The sequence below is a fragment of the Episyrphus balteatus genome, chromosome 1 (assembly GCF_945859705.1).
Source record: "Episyrphus balteatus chromosome 1, idEpiBalt1.1, whole genome shotgun sequence".
NCBI classification, from domain to species: domain Eukaryota; kingdom Metazoa; phylum Arthropoda; class Insecta; order Diptera; family Syrphidae; genus Episyrphus; species Episyrphus balteatus.
The window spans coordinates 84,339,577-84,360,112 of record NC_079134.1 but is presented as its reverse complement, the minus strand read 5'-3'; the positions used below and the strand labels follow the sequence as shown (position 1 = coordinate 84,360,112).

The 20,536-nt window shown below is 39.1% G+C and overlaps 1 protein-coding gene across 1 annotated transcript; it reads left to right on the top strand.

Moving 5' to 3' along the window:
• Nucleotides 1-19,548: 19,548 nt before the first annotated feature.
• LOC129907871 (uncharacterized protein K02A2.6-like) lies at nucleotides 19,549-20,328 on the top strand. Its single transcript, XM_055984293.1, has one exon. It carries the CDS (start codon nucleotides 19,549-19,551, stop codon nucleotides 20,326-20,328), a length of 780 nt encoding a protein of 259 aa, XP_055840268.1.
• The last annotated feature ends 208 nt before the right edge of the window (nucleotides 20,329-20,536 follow it).

Sequence of the window (20,536 nt, the reverse complement as noted above, 5' to 3'; positions counted from 1 at the left end):
AACTATATGTAAATTATTTCACAGCGAATAAATTGTCTGCCGAAGTGGCAGCAATTCAGACGGCAAACTTTAAGGCTTGTGTTGGTGTCGAAGGACTAAGAGTAATTAATAATATGAATCTCACCGAAGCAGAGAAAGCCAATTTGTCAGTAATTATAAGTAAACTGACGGATCACTTCGCACCATCAAAAAACAAGACCTACGAGAGATGCCAATTCCATCGCATTAAACAACAATCAAACGAAAATTTCGAGGACTTTCTACAAAAATTGCAGTCCCAGGTAAAAAAGTACAGCTATGGTGCAGATGCCGATGAATTTGTGATGGACCAAATTGTCGGTGGCGGTGTAGTGTGTCGTGCCAAGAAGAACAATACATCGAATCGAGAGACGAAAAAATCGAACAAACCGAAATATAACAAAAATCAAAAATCTCTGAAGCAAGTGAACGCTTTAGAAACCTAAGGATGATTCATCTGATTCAGACGAGTACAAAATCAGTGCAATCACCAAAGAAATAAGGGTGAACAACATTGCGACAACTGACAAATGGTCTGAAATCTTAAAGATTGGGAACAAAAAAATAACAATCAAGCTTGATACTGGAGCAGAATGCAATGTGCTGCCAGAAAAAGAAGCGGAAAGATTAAAACTTGCAATCGGAAAATCAAATACAAAACGAATCAAACACATACAACAAAGACAGTATTCAGGTAATTGGTGAAGCAACCAAAAGTTGCGAAACAAAAAAACTTCAAAAATGGTCAATTTTAAAATTGTGAATGAAGACTTAACGCCGATACTGGGTCGTTCATCATGCAAAAATCTATGACTTGTCGCTCGCATACATGAGGCTAAGGCAGATGATGAAAAAATTGGGCGTATGACTAATTTTACATACGATATCGATCTCATCGATGATCCAAAATTCAAAATAATACCTCCACGTCGTATCGCTCATGCTCTGCGTGATAAAGTCAAAGATGAATTAAACAACATGGTAAAGATGAAAGTTATTCGACCGGTGAGTCATCCAACACCAGCAGTAAGCCTTATAGTCATCGTTACAAAAAAAAGACAAAATTCGATTATGTATGGATCCGACCGACCTTAATAAAAATATCAAACGTCGGCATTATCCTCTCCAGACAGTTGAAGAAGTTGCTGCTTGCGTGAAAAAATCAAAAAAATTTACCAAATTGGATTGCGAAAAGGGATTCTGGCAAATAACCGTGACGGAAAGAACATCAGAATACTTAACATTCTCAACACCGTGGGACAGATACCAATTCTTAAGACTTCCGTTTGGAATATCTTCCGCCCCAGAGATATTTTCTGAAATCATGAATTGAAGAATATTCCAGGTTGCAAAGTTGCTATGGATGACATATTTTTGTATGCAGAAAATGTTGATCAGCTACGAGCAACAACAACAAAAGTAGTCGATCGTTTGAAGGCAGCCGGCTTCACGCTAAACAAGAAAAAATGTGAGTATGAAAAGCAAAAAGTTTACATTTCTTGGGCATTTATTTTCAGCCAAGGGTATCGAAGCCGATACTGAAAAGGTGAAAGCTATCAAAAATTTATTTGAACCAACGAACGTTAAAGAACTGCAGCGTAGCTTAGGAATGGTCACATATTTGGCTAAATTTATACCGAATTTGTCCAATATAACTGACCCACTACGAAAATTGCTCCATATAGACACTGAATAGTACTGGGACATTGAACAAAAAAAATGCATTTGAAAATGTTAAAAAAACTTTAAGTTCAACCCCTGTACTAAGGTTCTCCGACGTGAACCAACCAGTGAAATGGTCAGTGGATGCAAGCTCAAAAGCACTTGGAGCATGCTTTTTACAAAATGACCAGCCAGTGGCGTATGCTACACGCGCACTAACACCTACTCAACAAAATTACCCTCAGATAGAAAAAGAGGCGATGGCGATTAAATTCGCATGCAAGAAGTTCCATGAGTAGGGGAAAGGTCCGAACAGTGAGGCAGTGCAAACAGTGAGACAATCCATTTTTCTCTTTTCTGAAAATTAGCACAGTAACGCTAGTTTGGGTCAAAGCGTTTATTTCCCCGTCTGCGTCTTTTAATTTTAGGCCAGTCATTATATACATTTGGAAATGCAAAATGACCGAGAAAGCTAAATTTTGGATATGTTGTAGAGGATGCTTAAAAAAGCTTAACTTGAAGTTTTCGACCAAGATTTCCTATGAGCTTTTTCCGCCATTTTGAAAAAAGGATAAAATTGGTTTTTTGACAATAACTCGACTTATAGTCTTATAGTCATGCTTCCGCCGAATAACACAGTAACAGAGTTGCTACTCCAAATTCAGAAATAGTTAACTCTGTGGGTCCGGAAGGGGCTGTTTTGACCAGTAATACGTCTGTCTCTTACAGTCTCACCTCTAGTCAAGGCAGATCTCTTCCTGACCCTAAAAGTGCTCAAATCCCCAGCTGGAGAGGAAAGCAAAAGAGCGTCCCGTAATGACTTAAGGAACGCAAAGGGGATCTATAGAGCATTAAGTTTGATACCTATAGCCGAACGTTCCCCAGAGCAATCCAGCAAGTTAGAATAGGCAAAAGGTATTCTCAGTAAAAGATTGACCAGCAGCGACTTAACGTCAAAGCGACAAAGGTCTGTTGAAGATTCCGTCTCGGAATCTAAAAGACAAAAAGTGCATAATTCCAGCACTCACACTAGGAAAGACCTGTCGTTTAGTGACGTTCTTAAGGACAAGTCTATCCTCGCAGTTATCGACAGAAGTAATGTCGATGGCATGATCTCTTTTGACCGTTGGATGATGGTCTCAAACAAACTGCAGATCTCCTACTGGACTCTCATGATAGAGAACCCGGGTGAGCCTGCAGTTGTTAAGGACGCAGGATGGCACCAAGGCCGCGTCAAGCTCGTCGCATTCGGTGACAAGAGATCATGCGATCTATATAAGCTTGCTATCAGCAGACTAGAGGGGCTATGGCCTGATGCCAAGCTAGAGGTTATGGCAAAGGAAGACTTTCCTTGCAGACCTAGAGCTCGCATCAGTATCTCAGCTGAGCTAGCCTGCAAAGATACTGTACTTAAAATGATCCAGTTTGGAAATCCATCCCTACCCACTCACGACTGGAAAGTCGCAAAGCTGGAGGAGCCAACGGGCCCTTATAGATCGGCAATAATTGTCATCAATAAGGAGTCGTTGACTCCCCTAGCCGCGAACTAAAGTCAGATAAGATTTGGATGGACTTCCACAACCTTAAGGATCTACAACATGCACACTTACTATAATGTATAGATGTATATATTCAATAAAGCCAGTCACATAATAGAACCCAAACTGTTCGGTCTATCTTTTATTAACGTTTGCCATCACATGGTGTCAGAAGACTTAATACAGTAAAACAACAAACAATAATAAGAAAAAAAAAGCAAAAATTGCAAATTAATTGATTTGTTTGTCGAGTAATCACATTTTTTTTACCCCTAAAAGAAATTCGGTTTGCGGTTGTCTGCCGACAGTAGGGAGTGACTCATAAAAAAAAGCAAAGCGACGGCAGGCTTTTTTTTTTTAGAAATGTCAGGAATAAAACCTACAAAGCCGCTTGTAGTCAACAGTGACATTGGACCGAATGGCTGGAACTATATGTAAATTATTTCACAGCGAATAAATTGTCTGCCGAAGTGGCAGCAATTCAGACGGAAAACTTTAAGGCTTGTGTTGGTGTCGAAGGACTAAGAGTAATTAATAATATGAATCTCACCGAAGCAGAGAAAGCCAATTTGTCAGTAATTATAAGTAAACTGACGGATCACTTCGCATCATCAAAAAACAAGACCTACGAGAGATGCCAATTCCATCGCATTAAACAACAATCAAACGAAAATTTCGAGGACTTTCTACAAAAATTGCAGTCCCAGGTAAAAAAGTACAGCTATGGTGCAGATGCCGATGAATTTGTGATGGACCAAATTGTCGGTGGCGGTGTAGTGTGTCGTGCCAAGAAGAACAATACATCGAATCGAGAGACGAAAAAATCGAACAAACCGAAATATAACAAAAATCAAAAATCTCTGAAGCAAGTGAACGCTTTAGAAACCTAAGGATGATTCATCTGATTCAGACGAGTACAAAATCAGTGCAATCACCAAAGAAATAAGGGTGAACAACATTGCGACAACTGACAAATGGTCTGAAATCTTAAAGATTGGGAACAAAAAAATAACAATCAAGCTTGATACTGGAGCAGAATGCAATGTGCTGCCAGAAAAAGAAGCGGAAAGATTAAAACTTGCAATCGGAAAATCAAATACAAAACGAATCAAACACATACAACAAAGACAGTATTCAGGTAATTGGTGAAGCAACCAAAAGTTGCGAAACAAAAAAACTTCAAAAATGGTCAATTTTAAAATTGTGAATGAAGACTTAACGCCGATACTGGGTCGTTCATCATGCAAAAATCTATGACTTGTCGCTCGCATACATGAGGCTAAGGCAGATGATGAAAAAATTGGGCGTATTACTAATTTTACATACGATATCGATCTCATCGATGATCCAAAATTCAAAATAATACCTCCACGTCGTATCGCTCATGCTCTGCGTGATAAAGTCAAAGATGAATTAAACAACATGGTAAAGATGAAAGTTATTCGACCGGTGAGTCATCCAACACCAGCAGTAAGCCTTATAGTCATCGTTACAAAAAAAAGACAAAATTCGATTATGTATGGATCCGACCGACCTTAATAAAAATATCAAACGTCGGCATTATCCTCTCCAGACAGTTGAAGAAGTTGCTGCTTGCGTGAAAAAATCAAAAAAATTTACCAAATTGGATTGCGAAAAGGGATTCTGGCAAATAACCGTGACGGAAAGAACATCAGAATACTTAACATTCTCAACACCGTGGGACAGATACCAATTCTTAAGACTTCCGTTTGGAATATCTTCCGCCCCAGAGATATTTTCTGAAATCATGAATTGAAGAATATTCCAGGTTGCAAAGTTGCTATGGATGACATATTTTTGTATGCAGAAAATGTTGATCAGCTACGAGCAACAACAACAAAAGTAGTCGATCGTTTGAAGGCAGCCGGCTTCACGCTAAACAAGAAAAAATGTGAGTATGAAAAGCAAAAAGTTAAATTTCTTGGGCATTTATTTTCAGCCAAGGGTATCGAAGCCGATACTGAAAAGGTGAAAGCTATCAAAAATTTATTTGAACCAACGAACGTTAAAGAACTGCAGCGTAACTTAGGAATGGTCACATATTTGGCTAAATTTATACCGAATTTGTCCAATATAACTGACCCACTACGAAAATTGCTCCATATAGACACTGAATAGTACTGGGACATTGAACAAAAAAAATGCATTTGAAAATGTTAAAAAAACTTTAAGTTCAACCCCTGTACTAAGGTTCTCCGACGTGAACCAACCAGTGAAATGGTCAGTGGATGCAAGCTCAAAAGCACATGGAGCATGCTTTTTACAAAATGACCAGCCAGTGGCGTATGCTACACGCGCACTAACACCTACTCAACAAAATTACCCTCAGATAGAAAAAGAGGCGATGGCGATTAAATTCGCATGCAAGAAGTTCCATGAGTAGGGGAAAGGTCCGAACAGTGAGGCAGTGCAAACAGTGAGACAATCCATTTTTCTCTTTTCTGAAAATTAGCACAGTAACGCTAGTTTGGGTCAAAGCGTTTATTTCCCCGTCTGCGTCTTTTAATTTTAGGCCAGTCATTATATACATTTGGAAATGCAAAATGACCGAGAAAGCTAAATTTTGGATATGTTGTAGAGGATGCTTAAAAAAGCTTAACTTGAAGTTTTCGACCAAGATTTCCTATGAGCTTTTTCCGCCATTTTGAAAAAAGGATAAAATTGGTTTTTTGACAATAACTCGACTTATAGTCTTATAGTCATGCTTCCGCCGAGGAACACAGTAACAGAGTTGCTACTCCAAATTCAGAAATAGTTAACTCTGTGGGTCCGGAAGGGGCTGTTTTGACCAGTAATACGTCTGTCTCTTACAGTCTCACCTCTAGTCAAGGCAGATCTCTTCCTGACCCTAAAAGTGCTCAAATCCCCAGCTGGAGAGGAAAGCAAAAGAGCGTCCCGTAATGACATAAGGAACGCAAAGGGGATCTATAGAGCATTAAGTTTGATACCTATAGCCGTTCCCCAGAGCAATCCAGCAAGTTAGAATAGGCAAAAGGTATTCTCAGTAAAAGATTGACCAGCAGCGACTTAACGTCAAAGCGACAAAGGTCTGTTGAAGATTCCGTCTCGGAATCTAAAAGACAAAAAGTGCATAATTCCAGCACTCACACTAGGAAAGACCTGTCGTTTAGTGACGTTCTTAAGGACAAGTCTATCCTCGCAGTTATCGACAGAAGTAATGTCGATGGCATGATCTCTTTTGACCGTTGGATGATGGTCTCAAACAAACTGCAGATCTCCTACTGGACTCTCATGATAGAGAACCCGGGTGAGCCTGCAGTTGTTAAGGACGCAGGATGGCACCAAGGCCGCGTCAAGCTCGTCGCATTCGGTGACAAGAGATCATGCGATCTATATAAGCTTGCTATCAGCAGACTAGAGGGGCTATGGCCTGATGCCAAGCTAGAGGTTGTGGCAAAGGAAGACTTTCCTTGCAGACCTAGAGCTCGCATCAGTATCTCAGCTGAGCTAGCCTGCAAAGATACTGTACTTAAAATGATCCAGTTTGGAAATCCATCCCTACCCACTCACGACTGGAAAGTCGCAAAGCTGGAGGAGCCAACGGGCCCTTATAGATCGGCAATAATTGTCATCAATAAGGAGTCGTTGACTCCCCTAGCCGCGAACTAAAGTCAGATAAGATTTGGATGGACTTCCACAACCTTAAGGATCTACAACATGCACACTTACTATAATGTATAGATGTATATATTCAATAAAGCCAGTCACATAATAGAACCCAAACTGTTCGGTCTATCTTTTATTAACGTTGCCAAAGACTTTGCCATCACTTGGTGTCAGAAGACTTAATACAGTAAAACAACAAACAATAATAAGAAAAAAAAGCAAAAATTGCAAATTAATTGATTTGTTTGTCGAGTAATCACATTTTTTTTACCCCTAAAAGAAATTCGGTTTGCGGTTGTCTGCCGACAGTAGGGAGTGACTCATAAAAAAAAGCAAAGCGACGGCAGGCTTTTTTTTTTTAGAAATGTCAGGAATAAAACCTACAAAGCCGCTTGTAGTCAACAGTGACATTGGACCGAATGGCTGGAACTATATGTAAATTATTTCACAGCGAATAAATTGTCTGCCGAAGTGGCAGCAATTCAGACGGCAAACTTTAAGGCTTGTGTTGGTGTCGAAGGACTAAGAGTAATTAATAATATGAATCTCACCGAAGCAGAGAAAGCCAATTTGTCAGTAATTATAAGTAAACTGACGGATCACTTCGCACCATCAAAAAACAAGACCTACGAGAGATGCCAATTCCATCGCATTAAACAACAATCAAACGAAAATTTCGAGGACTTTCTACAAAAATTGCAGTCCCAGGTAAAAAAGTACAGCTATGGTGCAGATGCCGATGAATTTGTGATGGACCAAATTGTCGGTGGCGGTGTAGTGTGTCGTGCCAAGAAGAACAATACATCGAATCGAGAGACGAAAAAATCGAACAAACCGAAATATAACAAAAATCAAAAATCTCTGAAGCAAGTGAACGCTTTAGAAACCTAAGGATGATTCATCTGATTCAGACGAGTACAAAATCAGTGCAATCACCAAAGAAATAAGGGTGAACAACATTGCGACAACTGACAAATGGTCTGAAATCTTAAAGATTGGGAACAAAAAAATAACAATCAAGCTTGATACTGGAGCAGAATGCAATGTGCTGCCAGAAAAAGAAGCGGAAAGATTAAAACTTGCAATCGGAAAATCAAATACAAAACGAATCAAACACATACAACAAAGACAGTATTCAGGTAATTGGTGAAGCAACCAAAAGTTGCGAAACAAAAAAACTTCAAAAATGGTCAATTTTAAAATTGTGAATGAAGACTTAACGCCGATACTGGGTCGTTCATCATGCAAAAATCTATGACTTGTCGCTCGCATACATGAGGCTAAGGCAGATGATGAAAAAATTGGGCGTATTACTAATTTTACATACGATATCGATCTCATCGATGATCCAAAATTCAAAATAATACCTGCACGTCGTATCGCTCATGCTCTGCGTGATAAAGTCAAAGATGAATTAAACAACATGGTAAAGATGAAAGTTATTCGACCGGTGTGTCATCCAACACCAGCAGTAAGCCTTATAGTCATCGTTACAAAAAAAAGACAAAATTCGATTATGTATGGATCCGACCGACCTTAATAAAAATATCAAACGTCGGCATTATCCTCTCCAGACAGTTGAAGAAGTTGCTGCTTGCGTGAAAAAATCAAAAAAATTTACCAAATTGGATTGCGAAAAGGGATTCTGGCAAATAACCGTGACGGAAAGAACATCAGAATACTTAACATTCTCAACACCGTGGGACAGATACCAATTCTTAAGACTTCCGTTTGGAATATCTTCCGCCCCAGAGATATTTTCTGAAATCATGAATTGAAGAATATTCCAGGTTGCAAAGTTGCTATGGATGACATATTTTTGTATGCAGAAAATGTTGATCAGCTACGAGCAACAACAACAAAAGTAGTCGATCGTTTGAAGGCAGCCGGCTTCACGCTAAACAAGAAAAAATGTGAGTATGAAAAGCAAAAAGTTTACATTTCTTGGGCATTTATTTTCAGCCAAGGGTATCGAAGCCGATACTGAAAAGGTGAAAGCTATCAAAAATTTATTTGAACCAACGAACGTTAAAGAACTGCAGCGTAGCTTAGGAATGGTCACATATTTGGCTAAATTTATACCGAATTTGTCCAATATAACTGACCCACTACGAAAATTGCTCCATATAGACACTGAATAGTACTGGGACATTGAACAAAAAAAATGCATTTGAAAATGTTAAAAAAACTTTAAGTTCAACCCCTGTACTAAGGTTCTCCGACGTGAACCAACCAGTGAAATGGTCAGTGGATGCAAGCTCAAAAGCACTTGGAGCATGCTTTTTACAAAATGACCAGCCAGTGGCGTATGCTACACGCGCACTAACACCTACTCAACAAAATTACCCTCAGATAGAAAAAGAGGCGATGGCGATTAAATTCGCATGCAAGAAGTTCCATGAGTAGGGGAAAGGTCCGAACAGTGAGGCAGTGCAAACAGTGAGACAATCCATTTTTCTCTTTTCTGAAAATTAGCACAGTAACGCTAGTTTGGGTCAAAGCGTTTATTTCCCCGTCTGCGTCTTTTAATTTTAGGCCAGTCATTATATACATTTGGAAATGCAAAATGACCGAGAAAGCTAAATTTTGGATATGTTGTAGAGGATGCTTAAAAAAGCTTAACTTGAAGTTTTCGACCAAGATTTCCTATGAGCTTTTTCCGCCATTTTGAAAAAAGGATAAAATTGGTTTTTTTGACAATAACTCGACTTATAGTCTTATAGTCATGCTTCCGCCGAGGAACACAGTAACAGAGTTGCTACTCCAAATTTAGAAATAGTTAACTCTGTGGGTCCGGAAGGGGCTGTTTTGACCAGTAATACGTCTGTCTCTTACAGTCTCACCTCTAGTCAAGGCAGATCTCTTCCTGACCCTAAAAGTGCTCAAATCCCCAGCTGGAGAGGAAAGCAAAAGAGCGTCCCGTAATGACATAAGGAACGCAAAGGGGATCTATAGAGCATTAAGTTTGATACCTATAGCCGAACGTTCCCCAGAGCAATCCAGCAAGTTAGAATAGGCAAAAGGTATTCTCAGTAAAAGATTGACCAGCAGTGACTTAACGTCAAAGCGACAAAGGTCTGTTGAAGATTCCGTCTCGGAATCTAAAAGACAAAAAGTGCATAATTCCAGCACTCACACTAGGAAAGACCTGTCGTTTAGTGACGTTCTTAAGGACAAGTCTATCCTCGCTGTTATCGACAGAAGTAATGTCGATGGCATGATCTCTTTTGACCGTTGGATGATGGTCTCAAACAAACTGCAGATCTCCTACTGGACTCTCATGATAGAGAACCCGGGTGAGCCTGCAGTTGTTAAGGACGCAGGATGGCACCAAGGCCGCGTCAAGCTCGTCGCATTCGGTGACAAGAGATCATGCGATCTATATAAGCTTGCTATCAGCAGACTAGAGGGGCTATGGCCTGATGCCAAGCTAGAGGTTGTGGCAAAGGAAGACTTTCCTTGCAGACCTAGAGCTCGCATCAGTATCTCAGCTGAGCTAGCCTGCAAAGATACTGTACTTAAAATGATCCAGTTTGGAAATCGCAAAGCTGGAGGAGCCAACGGGCCCTTATAGATCGGCAATAATTGTCATCAATAAGGAGTCGTTGACTCCCCTAGCCGCGAACTAAAGTCAGATAAGATTTGGATGGACTTCCACAACCTTAAGGATCTACAAAAAAGATGAGGAGAGTGAAAAGCTGCACCTCCAGCACTTCCGGCACCTGAGGTTCCCTCCTTGGAAGAAGATATTGCCTTAAATATCAACCATCCATCAATGGAGGTTGATACGCCGGTAATCTCCCCAACTGAGAAGGTCCCCTCGGGCTCTAAAACGCCAGCCATAATGGCTCCAATCCCAGATAGTTCCGATGTTGAGATGGAAACAGAAGACTATCTCAACAGGATTCTACTCAGTGAAGATGAAATCCTACGTTCATCTTCTGAGTCAGAATCCGAAGAAGACCTCGACCTTACGGTGGTGGGGGCTGATCTAATTAACAGTAGCATTCATGCTCCAGTTAGTTCAGATAAACCTTCACCACTCCAAGCAGGCCTCGGCCTCCCTTCTTCTCCGAATCCACAAGAATGGGGAAGACGTGGTGCTGGTCCAGGAACCATGGATTTGCAAGTCTATGGTTCAGGGACTCAGGACTCCTGGGTACAACTTGTATATGCATCGGACAAAGGTGACCACAGATCATGCATATTAGCAAGAAGCAACACTAATGTATATTTACTCCCTAATTACAGCGATCGAGATGTAACCGCGGTCAGATTGCAAACTGACCAAGGAACATTCTGGATTGCGTCGGCATATCTCGGCCATGACCAACTCGGCCCTCTCCCTGGCGAAAAACTACGGAGACTTGTAGCCGATGCTGAAAGGCAAACGCCCATCACACGGTCTGGGGAAGTACCGACATAAATGAAAGAGGTAAGTCACTTTTTGATTTTATTTTGAGTACTAACCTGATAGTTAGTAATACTGGCAATGAACCAACATTCGTTAACAGAAACCGACAAGAAGTACTAGACATTACTCTTGTCTCCGATTCGATTCATCAAAGGATTTTAAATTGGAAAATAGATACATCCAATTTAGTCTTAATGATGTAACTACTAAACGCTAACTGTTTAGTAGTTACATCCGAAACTATCCGAAGCTATCGCAAAACTAACTGGCAAAAATACAGGGAAACTCTGAAAAGCTTACTTAAACCCGAATTTCTAAGTTATCCCTCAAATACAATCGATCTCGACAACAAAGTCAATGATCTCACTTCTGCCCTTAACCTATCAATGAATAACTCCTGCCCACTCATACAAGTAAGAGGAAAGCAGAAGCCACACTGGTGGAACTCAGGGCTAGAACCGCACAGAAAAGCTTGTAGAAAACTTTTCAATCTCGCCAAATCCACTAGAGATGTTTCAGACTGGGACCTATACAAAGAATCCCTGAAAGTCTACAAAAAACAGCTAAGAAAATGTAAAACATCTTCTTGTAGAAATTTCTGTGAAAAAATAGAAGACTCTTCAGAAGCCTCTAGATTGAGAAAAATTCTCTCAACAAACCCTTTAATGCCCAGTGCCTTGAAAACAAATAACGGGGCCTGGACCAACTCCTGTGAAGAATCACTCAATTTGCTACTAGATACTCATTTTCCAAGTAGCTCAAACATCATAAACAGAGTCGACCCATCAGGGCCAGACACAAATTCAAAAAACAATCTCGGTCTGATTACAAGAGAGAAGCTAAAGTGGGCCATCAACGCCTTCAAACCATACAAATCCGCTGGACCGGATGGTATAATACCAGCCGAACTTCAAATGGCATCAAATATTCTAATTCCCATCTTAGAGATAATTCTGAATGGATGTGTAAACTTGAAACACATCCCTGCCCTATGGAGAGAAGTTAAAGTTGTATTCATACCCAAAGCAGACAAATTTTCTCATGTCAATCCGAAAGACCTCCAAACTATCAGCTTATCATCATTCCTTCTTAAAACTCTAGAACGAATGATTGATATCCACTTGCGTAATGTCATAGATCCCAATCTTATATCTACAATACAACACGCTTGTTGTGAAGGGAAATCGGTTGAAACAGCACTACATACTGTAGTGCGCACTATTGAATATTCCCTCCATCACAAAGAGTTCACCTTAGTTGCATTTCTTGATATTGAAGGCGCGTTCAACAACGTCAGCAACATAGCAATCACAAATGCACTGAAGAGCCTTAAAGTAGATAGCTCACTGAGCGAGCTAATAGACCTTATGCTGAAAAGCAGAATTATTAACTCAACTCTAGGAGATTTCTCAGCCAGAAGATCTGTTAGTAGAGGTACACCACAAGGAGGGGTACTCTCCCCACTCCTGTGGAACTTAGTGGTTAACGAACTACTAGTCAATATAGAAGTAGATGGATTCAAAGTGATTACATACGCTGACGACATCGCCATTGCTGTATCAGGAAAACATCTCCATACTATAATAGAACTAATGCAAACTGCTCTCAATAAGCTACTAAAATGGGCAACAAACTGTGGATTGGGGGTAAATCCTCAAAAAACAGAACTTGTTCTCTTTACAAAGAAATATAAAATTCCACAACTAGACCCCCCCTCCATAATGATGTTCCAATTGATTTTGCCAGCGAAGCCAAATACCTGGGTCTTATTTTGGATAGCAAATTAAACTGGAAAACCAACATACAAGAAAGAATAAGAAAAGCCACAGTGGCACTCTTTTCTTGCAAAAAAGCTATAGGGAATAAATGGGGACTATCCCCTAAAATAACTCATTGGCTATACACTGCAGTCATCAGACCTATTCTCACTTGCGGGATAGCAGTTTGGTGGACTGCTCTGGAAAAAGTAACATATCGCGACAAATTAAGCAAAGTCCAACGTTCAGCCTGCATGTGCATCAGCGGAGCTCTCCGTTCGACACCTTCCGCCGCTCTTGATATATTACTCAATCTTCCACCCATAGATATATTCAGCAAGCAGGTGGCCGCGAGCACTGCTATAAGACTCCAACCATCTCTCAATGGACCAATAACTCTATTGGTCACACAAATATTCTGAATTCATTCGGATCAATCCACAGTCACCCTGACTACACCACCCCACAATTGGTTTTTGGCAATAATTATGAAGTCACCATCCCAAATAGATCAGAATGAGACAATGCCGAGTTTCTGAGAGATGATTCAATTCATTTCTACACAGATGGTTCTGAAACCAATGACGGAGTGGGTGGCGGGGTTTACTCAGATAGACTTAATGTTAGTCTCTCCTTCCGTCTCCGTAATCACTGCAGCGTGTTCCAAGCGGAAATAATGGCGAGTAAAGAAGTATTGACTTGGCTCAACGAAAACGCAATATCTACATCGGATATCCACATCTTCTCTGATAGCCAGGCCGCCCTTAAATCGTTAGGTTCGGTTTCCACAAACTCCGTAACTGCCCGCGACTGTCTATCATCTCTCATGGAGATGTCAGAACAGTTTAACATTCACCTCTTTTGGGTGCCGGGTCATAGAGATATTCTGGGAAACTGTGAAGCAGACGAACTCGCCAGAAATGGAACTCTAATACCAATTTTACCCAATAAGGCAAATATTGGTATACCAATCGCAACGTGCAAATTCCTGCTGAAGCAAGAAGCTATAGAGGCAACAAACATACGATGGTCAAACATTATAACTTGCCAAACGACCAAGCAGATCTGGCCTAGGCTAGATCCAAAACGTTTAACGTTTATTGTCTCTAAGCAGATTGCATATCAGCTCTGTAATAGGTGTCTTAACAGGACACTGTCTCATAGGTAGACACGCCATAAGACTTGGCGTAATCTCTAACGACTTCTGTAGAAGTTGCCTTGATGAGGAAGAAGAAGAAACAATCCAACATCTTCTCTGCTCATGTCCTGCCCTTTCCAGTAGACGTAAAAACTACTTGGAAAAATATTTCTTAAAAGATACTAAGTTCACTAGTATCACAATACTGACATCAGGTGAAAGTAGTTTTTGGAGTGTTATAGAAAGAGTGTATAACACAAAAATCTGGTTGGTGGACAGAACTTTTTTTTACATATGTATTATATTTATATTTTTTTTTTTTTTTTTTATAATAAGCGCGCACTAAAGGGATTAATGTACCCTTAATATGGTGAACACAGTACGAGCATTAGGAAAATAGGGAGGGGTTTGAAAGGAGATACCGATGTACATTAGTTTTGAAGTTCTGAGTTTTGAAATGGGATGGGAAAACAGAGGCGGGTAACGCGTTCCACATTCGCGTAGTGCGGCTGAAGAAGGAATCTCTGTATTTGACGGTACGTCCGAAGTTGGACTCTAGGGTAAACTGATGAGCATTCCTTGAAGCGCGAGTATTACGGTTGAATTGTTTCAAGGGAGGAATGCAACTAGCTATTTCATCGGAGCACTGCTTAAAAAAATAACGATAGAACAACGTGAGACATGAGACGTTACGACGGTGCTCGAGAGACGTAATTGTATCAGTTATTGATCTATCACCTATCATTTTTATAGCTCTATTTTGTATTCTATCCAAGAAACTCAACGAGGTTATTGGAGCACCTGCCCAGATGTGGGAGTTATATTCAAGCTTTGGACGAATGTACGCCTTATAAATAATTGCTAGATCAGACGGGGAGAAAAATTTCTTGCATCTTCGGAGGAAACCTAAACATTTCGCAGCGGATTTAGCGGTGTCAAATATGTGTTCATTCCACAGGAGGTGGTTTGTAATGCACATACCGAGGATGGAAAGCTTTTCGGTTTCTTCGATGCAAGTACCACTCATGGATAGTGGCATGGTAGACATGTTCCGCTTTAATGATAGTAAGCAGCATTGAGTCTTGGAAGCATTAAATTCTACGCGATTTCTTATTCCCCATTGGACAATGCTATTAAGATCAGAATTTAATGAGTTTATCATATTTAGCCGTTCAAGATCCACTTCCGAAGAACTTGGGCGAGAATCAGGAAACGAATATGAAAAACTGAGGGTACTATCATCTGCAAAACAGTTGAGTGGATTAGAAGTTTCAGACAGGAGATCATTTATAAAAATGAGAAAGAGAGTCGGAGACAGAACGGAGCCCTGTGGCACACCAGCATTTATTTTGTGGGTTTCAGACTTGAATCCATCCAATACGACTTGTATTGAACGGTTCGAAAGGTAATTTCTAATCCAACGAAGAAGAGATTCATCGACGCCAAAAGCACGCATTTTCGAAAGAAGAGCTTGATGCCAAACTCTATCAAATGCCTTTGAAATATCAAGTGCAACAATCTTACTTTCTCCAAAACGATGTAAAGATTTGTTCCACTGCTCGGTGAGATAAACTATCAGATCACCAGTGGACCTGTTGCTACGAAAGCCGTACTGGCGGTCATTAAGAAGCTTCCGTTCCTCAAGATATTTCTTAAGTTGAAAGTTAATCAACGTTTCCATGACCTTGGAAAGAAGGGACGTAAGTGCGATCGGTCGGTAGTTTGAGGGTGAGGAAGATTCGCCTTTTTTGGGGATAGGCTGGACAAATGCTGTTCTCCATCCACTCGGAAAGAGACCTGTAGAGTAGGGCAGATGGAAAAGCTTACGCAGTGGTTTTGCCAGCGTGGAAGAACACCTCTTCAGAACGATGGGGGGGATACTATCCGGGCCAGCGGATTTGTGTATGTCAAGATCTTTAAGAACTCTTGCTACTGTACGAGTGCGAAAGAAGATTTGTCCCATGAATCCGTTTACGCGCTCAAGTACTGGCGGAGTCATGACACTATCAGGCAGTGTTGAGTTGGCAGCGAACTGCCTCGCAAGTAGGTTAGCTTTGTCAACAGAGCTAACAAATGGAGTGTCATTGAAGACGAGCGTTGGAACCGACGACGAGGTAGTGTTGCGAATATTTTTTACAAATGACCAAAAATTTTTACTACCTTTGGGACATTGTAGTATTTTTTGCCTTAATTCTTGATCATGCAAAAATTTGGTTCGTCGAATATGGGCGTTGCTGGCCTTTCTAGCTTGTTTGAACTTTTTTCGGTTTTCCTCAGTGGGATTGGCTTTATAACATCGAAAGCTTGCCTCTTTAACCCTGATAACCTCTTTGCAGCTCGAATCAAACCATGCATTCTCTTTCGGTTTGATTGTTTTAACCCTATTCGGGATAAAATTTCTCATTCCGGAGAGAATTAAATTTGTTATCATATCAGCACTGGAATCAACGTCACTATCGAGGAAGCATAGCGACCAGTTAAAGTTTTTGAAGAATTCGTTGAGTCCCTCCCAGTTGGCTTTCTCGTATTGCCAGACGGTTCTTCTTGGTGTTTTTTCTTTAACTGGGTTTGTTTGACACGAGAAATTCGCTGATATGACACAATGGTCTGATGTGCCTAGAGGCGATAATACACTAACAGTGTATTTATCAGGGTCAGAGGTAAGGAACAAGTCTAGAGTGTTTTCAGCTCGACCATTAACGTCCGATATTCGAGTCGGCTCGTTGACAAGCTGAGTTAGGTGGTTTAACTCAGCAAAGATCTCGGCATACCTTCCTTCGGGTGTTGTCTGGCCAGAAAAGCGAAGCCACGAAGAATTGTGTACATTGAAATCGCCCGTAATAACGATTTCAGTGCGAGGATAAAGGGTAACAATCCTTTGAATGGAGTCGGACAGAGCATCAAGTTCGTTAGAAGTTGAATTACTGTCCAGATTGGGGCTCCGATAAATAAAACAGGTATGAATGATGCGCTTATTAACCGTGAATTTAAACCACATGAAATTAAAATATGTGTTTGTACATTAGGGTGTCCGTTATTTCCCAAAGTGATGTTTTCGGGGGAGACACCCCCTAGATCGAAAGCTTAGGGCCTAAATAAGGGGAATTTAGCAAAAAAAAGTTTTTTGGAGGTCATTAACCCGTGCCTCTAGGGTCATACTTTCCCCATACAAATTTGTATGGGAAATTTTTAACTCATACATAAAATTTTTTTTCTCTCGAGTTAAATCATATTTTTTTTTTTAATGTTTGATAATTCTGGTTGGAAAACAGTTACTTTAAAAGATCACATTCAAAATTTCCCGTTAAAAATTTTTTTTATATTTTATTTCGGTTTTTGAAATTATTAGTTGTTTTCGTAGTTTTTGCTTTCACCTATCACACAATTTTAAATGCTGTTTTATTGGTTTTTAATTCTTTTCAAATATTGCATTCAAAAATTTGTGAATAAATCAAAAATTTCAATTTTTTGAATTTTTTTTTGGAAATTTTTGCCGTTTTTATAATAAATAAATATTATTAAACACTTTACCCTTTCTTGTTTGCAACTTTTTTTATGTAATTTTTTAGGTGAATCATTTTTAAACAAAATTCAATAAAAATATTGTAAACATATCTTTTGTAGTTCGAGAAAAATAAATTTAAACGTATAAAAACGGCAAAAATTTCAAAAAAAAATTTCAAAAATTGAAATTTTTGATTTATTCACAAATTTTTGAATGCAATATTTGAAAAGAATTAAAAAGCAATAAAACTGCATTTAAAATTGTGTGATAGGTAAAAGCAAAAACTACGAAAACAGCTAATAATTTCAAAATCCGAAATAAAATATAAAAAAAATTTTTAACGGGAAATTTTGAATGTGATCTTTTAAAGTAACTGTTTTCCAACCAGAATTATCAAACATTAAAAAAAAATATGATTTAACTCGAGAGAAAAAAAATTTTATGTATGAGTTAAAAATTTCCCATACAAATTTGTATGGGGAAAGTATGACCCTAGAGGCACGGGTTAATGACCTCCAAAAAACTTTTTTTTGCTAAATTCCCCTTATTTAGGCCCTAAGCTTTCGATCTAGGGGGTGTCTCCCCCGAAAACATCACTTTCGGAAATAACGGACACCCTATTGTACATGGACCGTATTGTGGTTGAAGTTGGTATGCGACATCGTTTCTAATATAAACGGCGAGACCATGGTGGCAAAAGAATAATGGCACCAAGCTATACCCAAATAGATTAAATTCAGAACAGTCTGTATTTTCACCTATTTGCGTTTCACTCAGTGCCAAAACAGCTGGCCTGTTTTGTACAGTGTAAATATACACGTCACAGAAATATATGTTCTTTCATAAAAAAATATCATGTAATTATAATTCCTTCCCGTTTTTTGTAATTTTATATTTTTCCGAAAAATGACAAAAAGTAAACAGTAAGACATTATTAAAAAGCAAACAGTGAGACATAGATTTTTAAAAAGCAAACAGTGAGAAATAGATTTTTTTAAAATCTATTATTTCAGCATGACTTCAATATGATTTCGTAGTGTTTTTTCTTTCGTTTTTTTTTTGGCTTTTGTTATTATTTTTTTTAATGGGTTAAAATAACACAAATTAATTAATTATATACTTGTCAATTACCTAATTATTTGACGTTTTGGTTAATTTTTTTTCACCTAAGAATGTCTCACTGATCGCACCCCTTGCAAACAGTGAGACGTTTTGACTTTTTCTATATTTAAGTCCAATGTAATGCTCTTATTCATTCTTTAACTACAAGTTTTTCTGCAACATTAAGATAAAATATGTCTTAGGCCGTGTGTGAATTGCGTTAAATAGTTAAATCCGTGTTACATTTTTGACACTATTGAGGTAAACAAAATAATTTCAAAAAAAGAATTTATTGTTCAAAATTTTGTCTGCCTTTTTTCTGCCATGATACTCCTTTTTAATAAAAAAAAAAACAAAACAAAACCATCTGCAAACAAAATTTAACTCAAATTTAACCAGGTCCCGGAGCCCAATACATTTTCAACAGCTGAACATTTTTTATTCACCTCAATAGTGTCAAAAATTTTACACGAATTTAACTATTTAACGCAATTCACACACGGCCTTAAACTGACTTCAAAGTTTCGTTAAGCTATCTTGAAAACATTCTAAGATATACCAATTTAAAAAAAGGGTGTCTTATATAGTCCGCACATCTCCTCTACGTGTATGGTAAACAGGTCGAAGTCCAGTCAGATCATAAACCACTCGAAACCATATTTAAGAAACCGCTACCAGATGCACCATTCAGATTGCAACGCATTCTATGGGATGTCATCCAATATTCTCCAATCGTAACCTACAAAAAAGGCACACAGATTCCACAGATGCACTTAGCCGAGTACTCAGTCAACATCGTACTTTCATTCGCCGATGAGGCACGGGATAGGTTTATTAAGTCTACATCCGAAGATCTCGAGTTGCAGTTGTTGAAACAGGTTGTTTTGAGAGGATGGCCTGAGAACGACAAAATGTTACCGGAAGCTGTCAAGTATACTAACTTAAAAGAAGAAATAACCTTTGAACAAGGTCTTTTATTCAAAGGACATAAGGTAATTGTGCCAAAATGGGAAATTAATAAAATCGTTCGTGATCTTCACTCAGGACATGCTGGAGTTACTAGCTCGGTAGCAGGAGCTCGTCAATCGCTTTACAAGTTGGGTCAAAGCCAAAGCATTCGCGAATACGTCCAGAGATGCTCCGTGTGTCAGCAGACACAAAGAAGTATTGTTCGAGAACCACAATTGAAAGGAGATGTTCCAGAATACCCATTCCAACTTGTGTCATCTTATATTTTCAATTTCAAGGGAGATGAATATGTTCTGATAGCCGATCATTATTCAGGATTCATGGACTTCAAGAAATTGAAATCAGCGAACTCTCAAGAGGTCATCGACCACATGAGACAATGGTTTTCAGTTCATGGTATTCCTGAGACGCTAGAATCTGATGGTGGAACACAATATACATCAAAAAGGTCTTCCAATTTTGCATCAACGTGGCAATTCAAACATCGTGTATCAAGCCCTGCTAAAGCGATGTTATCTGGACAAATCGGATATATATCTCACAATTCTTATGCTAAGAAATACACCAAGAAATTTTGAATACAATATAGCCTTGCATATGTCGTTAATAAAAAATAAAAATAGAAGCGGTCCAATGTGACTTCCTTGAGGAACTCCAGATAAAACATTAATTACTTTAGATACACAATTCTTGAAACGTACATGCTGAGTGCGGTTTTTTAAATACGATTTGATCCAAGAAAGTATCCATTCTGAAAACCCATATTTCTTGAGCTTCAGCAGAAGT